At 40.1% G+C, this 14,467-nt stretch overlaps 2 protein-coding genes across 2 annotated transcripts; one reads left to right on the plus strand and one right to left on the minus strand.

The window, feature by feature from the left end:
• Window positions 1-2,728: 2,728 nt before the first annotated feature.
• Window positions 2,729-10,156, minus strand: LOC115744486 (lysine--tRNA ligase, cytoplasmic). Its single transcript, XM_030679703.2, has 17 exons — window positions 9,842-10,156; window positions 9,567-9,642; window positions 8,708-8,776; window positions 8,448-8,613; window positions 8,260-8,353; window positions 6,549-6,634; window positions 5,563-5,681; window positions 5,425-5,487; window positions 4,867-4,992; window positions 4,506-4,788; window positions 4,318-4,414; window positions 4,078-4,234; window positions 3,593-3,736; window positions 3,434-3,502; window positions 3,214-3,357; window positions 3,057-3,108; window positions 2,729-2,946 (listed from the first exon to the last, which is right to left on the minus strand). Exons 1-17 carry the CDS (start codon window positions 9,928-9,930, stop codon window positions 2,933-2,935), a joined length of 1,848 nt encoding a protein of 615 aa, XP_030535563.1. The 5' UTR covers window positions 9,931-10,156; the 3' UTR covers window positions 2,729-2,932.
• A 1,666-nt stretch (window positions 10,157-11,822) lies between these two features.
• On the plus strand, window positions 11,823-14,449 carry LOC115744477 (porphobilinogen deaminase, chloroplastic). The gene is made up of 5 exons (XM_030679689.2): window positions 11,823-12,246; window positions 12,717-13,122; window positions 13,531-13,737; window positions 13,871-14,048; window positions 14,162-14,449. Exons 1-5 carry the CDS (start codon window positions 12,002-12,004, stop codon window positions 14,272-14,274), a joined length of 1,149 nt encoding a protein of 382 aa, XP_030535549.1. The 5' UTR covers window positions 11,823-12,001; the 3' UTR covers window positions 14,275-14,449.
• Window positions 14,450-14,467: the final 18 nt, after the last annotated feature.

The raw sequence follows: 14,467 nt of genomic DNA on the forward strand, positions 1-14,467 counted from the left end.
GGTTGGGTGAGTCTGTGTGTATACAAGTTGTCCAAGGAGAGCACTTCTGGTCCCTCACAAACTTAGTACATACTTGTTAAAAGTCCTTGTCATGCGTACCAAGATTGCATGTGAATGATTTGAAATCTTACTTAAAAACATATATGATCGGCGGTCGAGATCGTAATATGGTACCATTTGAGTCCAAAAGAGAAGGACACGATTAGTCCCCCGAAATTAAGGAAAATATACCTGCTATAAAGGAGACTCCTTCGGCTGTCATCCCAGATAAGAGGCTAGGCCAATTGGGGGATAACAACCGGTTGTGGTATGAGCGGAGCTTCGGGGGAGGTGGTGTTGGATGTGGCCTTTCCCACTTCTTCCTCTTTAGAGGAGGAGAGATTTAGGTACTTTCACCACTCTCCTAAACACGAGGGCAAAGCTTTTCTTTTGATTAGAGAAGATGTAAACAAAACAATCTTGAAGTCAATAGAATAAAGTGGCTCTTCTCTTGTTCTAGTTCTTCTTTTATCATCTGAGGGAACAAGAAGAAGATGCCCGATCCCCTAATGGACACTCGGCACTCATCTTCTGTGATTTAGGAATGAGGTCACTATACTAAAGTGTAGGCAGTGGTTCGACGGAGATGTTTCGAATGTTGGTGCTAGAGCCAAAGCTATTTACAGGCCCGATAGCCCCCAGTTATCAATATCAATAGAATTAGCGCTTCCTTGCTTACATCCAAAATTGTGATTCTCTTCCGTAATGCCCTTTCGCAAACCCTTCACCAATAGCATTTTCCATTGCTCAAAATGCTGCCTCAGCATTAGATCTAGCCAGAACGGATTGTTTTTTTTCAGTATGAACATTTACAAAATTACCACCTACCAGCCTGAGGTATCCGAGGGTAGATCTCACATCAGTCAGTCCAAGCTGCAAAGACAGGACTAGTCCCTATTATCTATATAACCTTTTCACATTATTCTGTAGATTGGTCTTATTGCGTCATTGTACTAAGGTACCAAAATGCAATTTGTGAAGCTTGGATGCGGCTCTGTACGGGATTGGAATTTGTGGTCTACGAAAAAAGAGCAATGGACCATGTTGCTTTTGGCCTCACCGTGCCCACAATGAAATCCCAAGAATCTTCTCTTTCATGACATTTCTTGCATTATTGAAGAACAATGCCCTCAAATTGACTAATCTCTCTCTCCCGTCTCTCTCTCAAACAAAGCCACAAATTGGATAGAGGGACAAAGGGGACCAAACCAAGCATACAATTGGATTTTTTGATAGGTCGGACCATGATGTTGCTTACAAATTTCCATGACCCTTCTAAATTTCAACGGGGAAAAACGAAGAGTGCACTTAGAACTCGGTATATAATATTCACAAAATGATAATACTGTCCAATGGAATTATGTTTTTTGGCAAATAATGAAGGGTGTTGGTCTAATTCCAATTATTAGAGTGGAAAGAAATAAACTAAGCGAAAGGTGCATATAAAAAGAGAGTAGGGGGGGTGTGGTGGGTGGGTTAGAATAAAGAGTTGAAGATACTACAAAAAGAATCATTTTTGAAAGTGTGTAAAAGGACTTGTCGTATCCATGAATGAGTGACCTTTTCTGTTGTGCGATGCCCTCTCCACTCGCTCTTGCTTCTCTCTTTTTTTCTGTCTTCTCTGTCCTCATCATGGAGATTCTTGAACATTGTGGCCTTGTCTTCTTGAGACAAAAGAGAGGAGCCAAAAGAGTTTTGGGGCTAAGTGCTCAAAAGCCGCGGTTGGATAGTGTAAAAATCAGGTAGGGCTTATGATTCCTTCTTGTGAATATGGAATGTCCATTCAACCCACTTACCCAACTTGGCTTGGCCTTTTGTTGCCCCTCCCCAACTTCAAGTTTATTAATATTTTTATTATCTATAGAGAGAGAGAGAGAGAGAGAGAGAGAGAGAGAGAGAGACCCTCCATTGGACAAGGTATTATCTTAGGAAAGATAGATCCAGGACATTTTTTTTTTTCCTTTTGACTCTTATATTGGTAAATATAATGGAGCACGACATGTAAATTTACGGTATTATGGACTCGCATAAGATGTGAAACGTGATACACAGTCCTTTTATTCTATACCGAGATGTGGTAGCATTCAGATTATCAAATTCACTAGAAAAGGATTAGTGGCCAAATAGATATATTAGCATAAGCTTCTTAGAAGAGATGAATTTCCATGACCTTGTCACTCTCATGTATTGGCAGGGCTCCAGTTTACAAAAAGGGTCAAAAAGAAAGAAAGTAAAGGGAAAACTTCACCAACATTATGGTGCCTACCTAGTTAAGGTTTAAATTACCATGGTCCAAAATGACAGAGTTTGGGCTTTTTACGTTTGCTAGGCCCACTTCTTAGGCGGGCTTCAGCCAACAATGGCCCAATGTTTTTGGACATTATGGGGATTCCTTCGGTTTTCTGTTTCGAGGGAATGATTTACAATCTCCATTTTCCTGAAACTTCTCTTTGAATCCAACATTCCCTTAAACGATTCCGCGACATCTCTCTATATAAAACGACATTTATTCTTTTTTCCATGTATTTGGACTTTACTATGATCCAAATCATTGCTAAATGAACATAATTATCAGTTTTGGTTGGTTAGATGCATTTCATCAAATCCCATGTGCTGTTCATTGTTAAGGAACATGAAGAAAACTTGAACTATTTCATGTACTAGTAATATAAAGAAAATGAGTGCCAACTGTTCCAACAAAGTATGCCTCCACATCCCTATGGCTGGCTTATCAGTAACAGTACTTTCAATTTGCACTTAAAAAGTAATGTAGATACCCTGGTAGTTTTGGGTCATAGCGCGAGGCACTGGCTATGATTCTATGGGGATGGTGCTTTCCACTCGCATGGATGAAACACCAGAAATGTTCCACATTTTAAGCATGTCAACATCCCTAAGACGACGGAGCTGCCAGATAACCATTCAGTCATCAGGCACCAAACTTATAAAATGGGCTGAATTATAAGGAGGATGAATAAATGAAGACATTCTCGGACTACAGATATGCAGATTTGTACCTTTGGCCGGAGGCTCGTCTTGTGGTTTCATAGCCGGAAAGAGGAGTACTTCCTGTTAACATAGAAAGCAGAACATAAGCTGCATGTGTGCATGATTGTACGTGGGCATGCAAGCCTGTGTATACACGAGAGAGAGAGAGAGAGAGAGAGAGATCACCTTAATATTCTGTGAGTCGGTCAAAAGCATGGCAAGCCTATCAATACCCATCCCCCAGCCGCCAGTTGGAGGCAAACCATACTCAAGTGCGGCACAGAACATTTCATCCAAAGCCATGGCTTCATCATCTCCCGATTGCCTATCCTGAATACCATGCAGATTCAATTCAGAATTGCTTCCCGAGAGTATTACCAAAAATTGCACCCAGCAATGATAATACCTTGAGTTGTTCGGCAAATCGCTCCCGCTGTACTACAGGGTCATTCAATTCGGTATATGCATTGCAAAGCTGACCAAAGACAAACCAGAGAAAAGACGAATAATGAAAGAGACAAATGATGGAAGTAAAAAAAAACCTGGACAAAGGGAGAAAGCATACTTCGCGCTTGTTAACAAACAACTCGAATCTTTCAGTCAGGCCTGGCTTCGATCTATGCCACTTTGCCAAGGGACTCATGATCTCAGGATGATTGATGATGAAAGTAGGATTCACACAGGTCTCTTCCAAGAAGTGCCCCACAAGCTGCAAATGAAAAGGATGAATAAACTCCAGTAACAGACTAAAGGTTAAAAGAAAAACAAAATTATAGTTGAAAATAAGTAGCATGAAAATTGCCTCATCCAATAAATGCTTTTATTCAACTAGACACCTATACTTTGACAAAAAAAAAAAAAAAACTAGACACCTATACCAACCAACTTATGCAGCGCATTAAACAATCAAAAGACAATTCAAGAGGCTACACAGTAGAACTACAGGCATCTTTGCATGCTCATCTTCAGAGGCAATTTGCTGAATTATTCAGGCTCTTAGCTAAGCGTTGGCTTGTGAGTATTAGAACACGCAAAAGTATTTATGCTTACCTTGTCCAACAAACGAGTTGTTGTTTGAGGAGGAGGACACTTGACATCAAACCTAACACAAGCATCCGCCAAGTACTTGTTAGCTTCAACACTCGACAGATCCTTTGGAATGTCAAGATTAGCCATCTTCTCCAACCCCTCTATCATGTCCAGCCTCCTGCGCAAGTTGAACCACAACAAACGATCCATGTGTAAAAATCGATCCATCATCATATGAATTTGTCATGTGTAATCACATACCTGAAAGGGGGAGTGAAATCAATCTCAATTGGATCGTTGTCAAGTCCATTTGCATGATACTTAATTTTATAACCACCAGTAAGTTCTTTAACCATCCCTGTTTCGTCAAATATGTCAAAGTATAGGCTTTATAAAGGGAGACAAAAATCATACAGGATGATGTTGATTTAAATGTTGAAGACCCTCACCACTAAGCATTTTCTCGGTGAGCTCCATTAAATCATTATAGTCTGCAAAAGCCATATAGAACTCGCAAGTAGTGAACTCAGGATTATGAGTCAAATCTATTCCTTCATTTCTAAATTGCTTTCCTATCTCATAAACACGGTCCAATCCTCCAACAACCAGCTCCTTCAGGTAAAGTTCAGGAGCAATACGCATGAACAGCCTCATGTTTAGTTCATTATGATAAGTCACAAAAGGACGGGCAGCAGCTCCTCCGGCAATCATGTTCATCATAGGTGTCTCAACCTGAAAGTTTATGAGGCTGAGAAATACAATGCTATAGTTACAAACAGAGCAGACAAACAGAAAAGCACAGTTCCTTACCTCCAAGAAGTCAAGATCATCGAGGAACTTCCTAACATACTGTATGACCTTGGCTCTAGTCTTAAATATCTGCCTAACCTCCAGATTCAACACCAAATCCAGATAACGCTGACGGTATCGAGTTTCCTAGAAAGAAAATATGTAGAGCAAATAAGAAAACCAACAGAACCAATTTCTGCACATCAGTGCATTTTATTGAACGACTCATGAGAAAGAGGAAAACTTGATTCAATCAACAGATTGCTAAGAAAAAGATCAATCACTGTAGCTAAATGTTAATCAAGTAAAACAAATAACAGTAGATAAATATTCATATAACCAAGAACCTATCCCCTGTGATACCACAGAATAAAGTTAAGTCATTCCAACATAAACTAAAGAGACAGTTGCTTTTTAGGACACAATAGTGTTCAGAGGGCTATCTCGAAATGTTGGATTTCCATTTACATGTCAGATTGCAATCATGCACTGTTAAAAAAACCAGACTCACGTAGAAAAAGTTCTAAAACCAAAGTACGGAATATAAATACGACCAAATAAAGTATATTGATCAAGTACCTGATCTTTCAAAATATAGGTTTCAGGATTCCTGGTACTTCCTGGAACCCACAGTTCTGTTTTCTGCACAAGCACGCAGAATCAATCGCATCGTGAAGTAATTTCTATCTCATAAAATTCTAAATCATGCCTTCTTACCTTCACATTTGCATTTTCTGAACCAGGAGCAGCTTTTTGCCTTGGCATCATGTGAAGACAATGGGACAAAACTATAAAAGACTTGGGAAATATGCTTAGCTCACCCCTTTTGGTTTTTCCTGAAAGAACGAAGAAAAGAAATATTAACAAGGTAAAAGAGCCATCCAAGGAGATATAAAGGTCCGGTTAAGAATAACCACAGAACACATATGTAATATACATAGGCAGTTAAGATTCACGAAGTGTGATTAATCATAAGTACAAAATTTGATCTAGTCTAATATAGAAAAGTGGTTCTACGGACTTTGACAACTGATCTCTTAGGACAGGAGGGGAGTCTCTTCAACCCCCTTATTCTTATACTTATCCTTTCTTTGGGCTTGTTTAGGTTGACTTTCACTTTTTGTTTTTGCTTAATCTAAATCTTGCAACTTACATGCCTTGAGTTATTTAAATTGAGAACTCCTAAAGCTTTCACAACACTCAAATGCCGACATGCAGATTTACCTAAAATATTTTTCATGATTTTCTGAACTGCAACTAATATTAAGAATTTGACGGGAAGTAAAAAAGTACTTTCTGCTTTTACACACAAGCTGTGTTCACTGAAGTCTGCATTAAAGGGAAAAAAATTTAACCAACTGACCTAAGAAATTGTGCCCTTTGAAATTTTACTAAACACCAATTTATCTGATTGCATGGGTGTTTGCATCCATAAAAGAAGAAAATGGTCAAATTTTTTCACCGTTCGCCCTTGTTTTTCCCCTCCAGCTAGCATTCACAAGAAGATGAGACAAACATAAGAGGAAACATCCATGCCAAGACCAGCTAGAAGTTTCTTCCCGTCAAAGGACATGATGAAGTTACGGTTACGGATAAAGACTAGAAGATCTTACTCCTAGCAACATCAACAGTAGCATCTCAGGCATCAAAAGTAAATAATGAGCCGATGAAGAAATGCACCAATTAAGTTGCAAGAACCAAACCTGGAAAACCACTGATGCCAACAATATCACCACGCTTCACGTTGGAATGGAATCTTGAAAACTCAGCATCGTCCATACCTGATTTGCTGCAGTTTGACATAGAAAGGATTCAATTATGGAATCTTAAAGCAACAGAATGAAAGTCAGTATCACCAAACATATATTATATCGAATAAAGGGCTCATATAGTCAATAAACAAAAGGTTCTCTCTTGTTTTCCTTTTCCGTGTCTTACAGGTTTTCAGTAATTGTACTTATGGAGGAGGAAGGTGATGCTCGCACACATGGACGCAGCCCATAACTGTTTAAGCATGCATATGTGCAATCATGCTTGACTATTTCGACAAGGAGGTCCTGTAGGATAAAAGCTTGCACGTAGAGGCCCATTTGAATTAGAGTAAGGGAAAGCAAAAATTGTTGGAGGAAGGCATCTTAAGAACACAGTCAAGCATTGCTGTGTTGATAATCTCTCAAACTGCAATCCAAATATAAGGATGTAACCTTATGCCAAAACTGTCACTAAAGGGGTGCATAGTAATATTTCTGGAGGTGAATTTCTGCACCAAAAATGCTTCTGAAGTAGAAATCCGTTCGGTAACATTTTTGCTTCTAAAAGAAATTTCTACTTCTGAAGTGAATTTTCACTTTTGAGGTTGTTTTTCCCCCCAATTTGAGAAGTTAAAAAAACTAGCTTCTCAACTCAAGAAGTACTTCTTGGACCAAAAAAAAACCTCACAAAGTATTTCTTGCCTCACATTATTTTCATTATGCCCTCATCCTATTTTCGATCGGGCCCGCCTCTGCCAACTCCGATCACCGCGCACCGCCGACTATCGACACCCACCGCCGTCGCCGACAACCGCCAACTACCATCATCGCCAAACACCATTGGCCGCTGCCCATCACCGCTTGCGACTACCGCCAACCATCGACCATCATTCGCCGCCTCCCGCCGTTATCGCCACCCACCACCGTTATCGCCACCCACCGCCAGACGGCCGCCGTGATCGCCGACCATCACCCGCCGCCACCCACCTCCGACCACCGCCCTTCATCGGCCGCCGCCACATCGCCATCTCCGGTAGATGGAGTAAAAAATAAATAATAAGTTTTTTATTTTTAAAAAGCAAATGATATTTCTTAATAATAAAAATTATTTTTTAAAGAAATTTAAAAAGTTTAAAAATAAAGTAGAAATTTTTCGGCAAATGACAATAATTCTTCATGGAAGATTTTACGTAAATAATATTTTAGAAGTAGAAATTTTCAACCGTTACCAAACGAATTTTTATGATCGGGAATCAACTTCTGGAGCAAAAGTAGAAAAATCAATTTCTACTCCCGAGTAGAAGTAAAAAAATCAAATTCTGACTAGAAGTTGATTTCTCAAGTAGAAATGCTATCATGCGCACTCTAGCCTTTCGAAATATGGTAAACAAAAGGGCATGCAAAAAATTTAAGAAGTAAATGATCTTGAAGCTGTTGAGCTTAATATTGCCTAAAAGTTTTGGATGATAGACGAACAAAAACATGCGAGCGTTTGAAGGAGGTATCGGAGGTAATTAAGCCACTAGTATATGAAATTTGTCCATAATAATGAAAATTTCTATCGTACGCAAATTGCTAACTAAATGGAAACATAAGACGGTAAAAGGAAGAGTAGACAAAAGAAAATTGGACAACAAAAATTACAAAAGGAAACGAAAGTCACCTAGCATCAGCCATGACTTGTACTTTTGCTCCACCCCCATGCAAATCATAAAAAAACAGCTTTGAAGATGAAGATCGTTTGCTCATGATTCGACCTTGAACAACAGAAACAATGCTGAGCTAAAGAGCAGAAGACAAGCCAAAATAACATATTTTCATCCCATAAAAAGAAAACGCCGTCATACGTACCAGCTAAAGATATGGCGACATCCTCGAGATGCTCTCCATTGTTTAAGCCCCCATAATGGTCAATATATTCAGTGATAGACATCGTAACTTGAAACTTGTGAGGATAAGGGTTTGTCCCATCTGTCTTCTGTGCCTCGAGATACTTCAGCCTGTTTTGAAAGTATTGCTGCCAGTAGGCAAGACAAAACAAGCATGAATATGTGAAGCTCATAGAGAAAAGTAGTAATACGCAATACAACAAGGAAGTAAATGATACTTACTGTTGGATCCATGTCCTCATCATCAGCTGCTCCAGATTTCTGAGACTGGGAACTTGCCTTGCCAGCAGCCTTCGCATTTGTACAAGTCAAATTAGCATCAGGATTCAAGTCATCGAAAGAAATGACAGTACCAACATTAACAGAAGTCGGACCGGGATTGATTCACTTAAGATCTAAAATGGCCATCTACTTAAGATATAAGCATCTTTGCCATTCAAGTTTATTCAAAATAAGTGCCCTTGAGCATTATTGACATTTATACTTCGTTTATGCAGGTTTAAGAACGAAAATGAGAAAGCAACTATAATTAGTAAAGTGCCAACACACCGCCCCCCGCAACCCCCCAAAAAAAAACATAAAAACAAATACTTTTCTTTATACTAAGACTCATTTTAAAAAAAATCTATCCAACAGAGTTCACGGAAAACAGAAGATTGTATACTATGAACTTGTGTGCGCAGTCCATGAGATTTGCTCTACGAGATATACTGATAATTTATCCACACCCAACAATGTGGAGACAAAACCAACTGCGATTTGAGCTGCCGATTGTTGATGCAAAATGCTTTCACGACAAAATTATCATGACTAACAATATCTGCACTAGGTTTGTTAAAAAAGAAAAGCTACATCCACGCTGATATTTCCCTCGACAAACCTAATGCCAAAAGCTAAATTCAAAGAGAAAGGGTAGATTTCTCGTACTCCAGTTAAGCCAGTTAGGACCGTGGTGCACAAAACGTCTCTACATTATGAAATAAACAGCGAAAAAACTCTCCACCTGACTTTTTGATAGAACCAATTTCCAGAACAACTAACAGAAAATTCATGAGCAAAGGAAGAGGAAACAGCTTTATACCAGCTTGGCCTTCTCCTCCTCCTTGCGCCGCCTCTCCTCCTCCCTCTGCTTGTTCTTCAACTCTTTCTTGCGTGCACTGCGGTTAATTTTTCAAACAGAGCTCGACACATCAGAACGCATAAGTAGAAAAGAAAAAAAAACAGAACCAAATTGGAGCAGGGCAAGTTTGATCTCGAAGCACCAAAACTTCGATCGATTATCAACCAAATACACAGAAGCAGCACGAGAACAGTGAAGAACGTGTTCAATGAAGCACGCGGACTGCAGAAACTCACTTCTTGCTCTGACTTTCTTCTCCAGGCGAAGCGTCCACGGACATGTCCGAGACAGCTTTCGCTGCTTCATCAACAGGGCCTCCTTCCATTGCTGGGTAAGAGGACGTCGTTGCAATGCCTCTTGGGGAGACCGAGTGCAAGGATTGAGAGACTGAGGCAAGAGGGTATGACGTAGAAGCCGCCGGTGCTAGGGTTTTTTGCTGGGATAAGAAAGAACTTGAGGCTTTGACAGTGGAAATACCCACGTACTGCTGGGGTTGGCGTCGTAAAAAAAACCGAAACTTTGTGTTGTGAAATTGTAAATGAAGATCAGAGAGCAAATAACGTGCTTTTATATTAGTGCCCAACGAAAAAAGTTTGGTTCTTTCGAGCCTTGAGGCGCACGAAAGTGTCAATAGTCATATGCTTAGCCTCCACGCTTTGGAAGGACAGGGGATATCTCTTTTCGGTTCATATAACAATGTATGTTTGGCCCCCACGCATGGATTATAAAATGCTAATGTTAAAGACCTTTAAGATACGTAACTGTAGATTATAAAATATCAATAGCGACATCTCATTTAAAAGAAAATCTTATCGTGAATTGGAAGAGCATGGAAGTCACATTGAATTTTACTATGTATATTAAGATATTATTTTCGGATTATTGTTTAATATTATTAGTCATAATCGAGGTAGCATCACGATAAGCAAAAATCTTAATAGAAAGAGCTTGTGTAGCTGAGGAATAAACAAAAGGAGAACATTTCTTTTTCTTATCAACGAATCAAGTAATATAAAATCTAATCAAATCATAAAAGTTCTTTTACTTTTACTTAAAAAACTTTATACAAAATATCAAATAAGGCTTGGATCAAAATTTTAAGGGAAAATTTCAAAAAAGAATCCGAAATCTTCTCATTTTTTCAAATAAAGATTACAAATGAGCCTAATTTTAAATAAGGGCCTGAAGTGCATAATATATTTCAAATAATGGCATGAAATAGTCATAGAGTTTCAAAAAAGGCCGTGGCCTAAAGGGCTTTTCGTCATTTCTCATTTTGATTATTTATTTATTTTTTCCTTTTTTCTGATTTTAAAAAATGAAAAAAATATCCACACCGGTAGGAGGACTGCCCCTCTCGCTTGTGGCGGTTGGCCCACCGCAGTGAGGGCGGTGAAGACTAGTGGGGTCGCTAGCAACCCTGTCAATTAGAGGAGAGGGTCGGCGACCCCCTCCTAGGTCCAAAGCGGGGTAGATGGCCCCCACCTTCACCAGGGTGGAGGTCACCGCCCCTCCCCAAGTCGGGGTGGGGCCGGTGGCCCCTCGCTCGGATCCGGGAGAGGGCCAGCCCGGCCTTGCCTCCGGTCTACAAGGTTGACCCCACTAGTCTTCGTCACGCACCCCCACCCCCCCTTTCCTGTTGTGGGGCGACGGACGGAGGGGCATCTGTAAGTTTTTTTTTTAAATTTTTTGTTAAATTTTAAAGAAATAGAAAAAGGAAAATTTTAATAAAAAAGAAGAAAAATCAAATATAGAAAAAGGCTGAAATGCCCTTAACAACAAACATTTTTTTTGAAATTTCATGACCATTTTAGGTCATTATTTAAAACAACGTTCACTTCATATTCTTGTTTGAAAAAATAAGGGCATTTCAGGCCTTTATTTGAAATAAGGTTCATTTGGGGCCCTTATTTGAAAAAAATAATAGGACTTCGGGCCATTTTTTCCAAATTTTAATTGAATGGTCTTGTTTCGAAATCATATTACTAGGGATGAAACTCATATCACGCGTAAGCCACCCATCCCTAACGCGAGAAGAGGGATGGTGAATATAACTTCGTCCTCCCACTCTTGACAAACGATAAGTGTAAAAAAGGAAGAAGGGAAGAGAAATTCACACTTGCAACACAAATTTTACTCAGCAAGGCTAGTAAACAGTCACTAAACGGGCATGAATTGGAAGGAAAGGAAAAGAAAGGGGGATGATTGATGGCGGTGGCGGTCATAATTTGATAACAGCAGAAGATCTGGAAAACTTGTCTGTCCGTAATCCTAATCTATCCATTTCGATAAAACTGTCCTTCCAAGCCAAACCATATGCTCCTCCTCCTCTACTTGTTCTTCATCTCTCTCTGGCTCTCTCTCTAGAAAGGATAAAGAGCTGCGATTCTCTGCAAATGGAGACTTTTTCTTCATCTTCTTCGTTATCCACGAGACGAGCTCTCGGGCCTGGCCATTCCTTGCCTGTCAACTCCTGGACTGGTGGGTCGGTCTCCGTTCTTGGGTTTTCTTGCAAATCTCTCGCCTTTCCTTCTCTCTCAAGGAGGCCTCACACCAACGGCATCGTGAGAGCCTCCGTCGTCGTCGAGAAGGAGACCCAGGAGGCAAGGACAGCTTTTCTGGTCATCGGCACCAGAGGAAGGTGCGTCGTTGCTCTTCCAGAGCTCGAATTTCGCTTCTTTTGTTGCTTGCATTAGTGGAATGTAGCTTTGTTTCTCTTACGTACGGGGGATACGTGCTTTAATCGAAGTTAGCATCTGAGGAGTGCGATACGATTTTGCTCACACTCGGTGACTACACATTGGTTGCGACTCTTAAATTAACCTGAGAGCCCAATCAAAATTATGGGTTCTAAGAAGTGGCTCAATTGGCAAGAGAACTGGATACATATTCTTAGCTGCATTAGAAGTCATAGTTCTCTCTGGAAAGGTTGTGAATGCTTCTGCTAGTGTGGTTGGACTCCTAAGATTCGCTTAAATTCGAAAAGAACATTTTTTTTTTTTTTGAGTTACTGAACTATAGAGTGCTTGAAATTGTTTGCCCAGTTCCGCCATCGTTCTATACGTTTCATCTGTTTTGTACGAGTACTTATGTGCTTCCTGCATTGGGCAGCCCATTGGCACTTGCTCAGGCTTACGAAACAAGAGACAAGCTAATGGCTAGCCATCCGGAGTTAACTGAAGAAGGGGCTATAGAGATCAAGATCATAAAGACAACAGGGGACAAGATCCTTTCGCAGCCACTTGCTGACATTGGGGGCAAGGGGCTTTTCACAAAAGAAATTGATGAGGCGCTAATCAACGGAGATATCGACATCGCCGTCCATTCTATGAAAGATGTTCCTACTTACTTACCGGATAAGACTGTACTACCTTGCAACCTTCAGCGTGAGGATGTCCGCGATGCATTTATCTCCATGTCTGCGGGGTCACTCGCTGAACTCGCTGCTGGAAGTATTATTGGTACGGCTTCACTCAGGAGGAAGTCGCAAATACTTAACAGATATCCTTCACTCCAAGTAAGCCAACATCCTTTTGCGACATACAAAGACATCCTATGTGGATGCACATCATAAGCATCTCGCCAAGGCTATTAACGTGTTAATGTAGTTAATATTTCTGAATAAATTATAAATGGAATTTATCATAAATTTGACTAATCGCGAAGTCTCACCATTTTTTAGAAAGACCATGAGGCCATGGCAACCAGCATATTAAGAGTTCTAAGTATTTCTTTTCTCATCTCTTATTTCGCATTGTGAAAAAGGCTAGTAATATATTTCAATATTATTGTTAAAGCTTATCACTCAAAATAATGATGCCTTTTTCTTAAATTTCACAACACCATCTATCTTGCAGTTGAGTATACAGTTTGTGTTTTGTTGGTCAGCTACTTAATCCCACTTTTGGCTAATTCTAACTTGCAGGTCCAGGAGAACTTCCGGGGCAATGTCCAGACTCGATTGAAAAAGCTGAATGAAGGAGTTGTTCAAGCAACACTATTGGCGCTAGCTGGGTTAAAAAGGTTAAACATGACCGAAAATGTCACTTCCATTCTTCCAATTGATGATATGCTTCCTGCTGTTGCTCAAGGCGCGATTGGCATTGCCTGCCGAAGTGATGATGAGAACATGGTGGGATTTTTACTCTGATATCTAGCTAAGGGGTATCAATTTTTCAGCCTTAATGAAAGATCTAGCACAATTTATACAGATGGCCCCGTTTCGTGGGGTAGAGTGTTGTTGTAATGGATTCATTTTTTCACAGGCTAATTACTTGGCCACTTTGAACCATGAGGAAACGAGATTGGCAGTTTCTTGCGAGAGGGCCTTTCTGGAGACTTTAGATGGGTCTTGCCGTACTCCTATTGCGGGTTATGCTTGTAAAGATGAGGATGGCAATTGCATCTTTAGAGGATTGGTTGCTTCACCAGATGGGACCCGTGGTAGGTTAACCTTGGACCATCTTGTACTTATGCCCATTCTGCATTCCACTGGAGGTTGGGTATTGATCTGAAGACTAATTATCTTTCTTTACTGTTTTGTTTCTATATCTCAGTGCTTGAAACTTCAAGAAAAGGCCCATATACCTATGAAGACATGGTTTTGATGGGAAAGGATGCTGGCAAAGAACTTCTTTCACGGGCAGGTCCTGGGTTTTTTGATTCTTAAGTAGTCTGATGATTGAATAGGCAGAAGGAACTCACTGAGGCTTTTTCTAACTTATTGTGCCCAGCAAGTTCATCATCATTTTGAGCTTTTTCCTTGTACTTTATCAATTCATTGTTTGTACTGTAACTAGAAGAGGCTTTTATAAGTAAGAATGTAGGTTGTTATTGTTGCTCTAGTGAATTGAGTTGAACCG

The sequence above is a fragment of the Rhodamnia argentea genome, chromosome 4 (genome assembly GCF_020921035.1).
Source record: "Rhodamnia argentea isolate NSW1041297 chromosome 4, ASM2092103v1, whole genome shotgun sequence".
Taxonomy (NCBI): domain Eukaryota; kingdom Viridiplantae; phylum Streptophyta; class Magnoliopsida; order Myrtales; family Myrtaceae; genus Rhodamnia; species Rhodamnia argentea.

Bases quoted from the DNA above. Each gene is read 5' to 3' on its own strand.
- LOC115744486 (XM_030679703.2), bottom strand. From the start codon at position 9,930: ATGGAAGGAGGCCCTGTTGATGAAGCAGCGAAAGCTGTCTCGGACATG. The intron at 8,614-8,707 runs GTAAGTATCATT...GCCTACTGGCAG, and splicing joins ATGAGGACATGGATCCAACA to CAATACTTTCAAAACAGGCT. The intron at 4,789-4,866 runs GTAAGGAACTGT...ATAAACTTTCAG, and splicing joins ATGATCTTGACTTCTTGGAG to GTTGAGACACCTATGATGAA.
- LOC115744477 (XM_030679689.2), top strand. From the start codon at position 12,002: ATGGAGACTTTTTCTTCATCTTCTTCGTTATCCACGAGACGAGCTCTC. The intron at 13,123-13,530 runs GTAAGCCAACAT...TCTAACTTGCAG, and splicing joins ACAGATATCCTTCACTCCAA to GTCCAGGAGAACTTCCGGGG. The intron at 13,738-13,870 runs GTGGGATTTTTA...ATTTTTTCACAG, and splicing joins GAAGTGATGATGAGAACATG to GCTAATTACTTGGCCACTTT.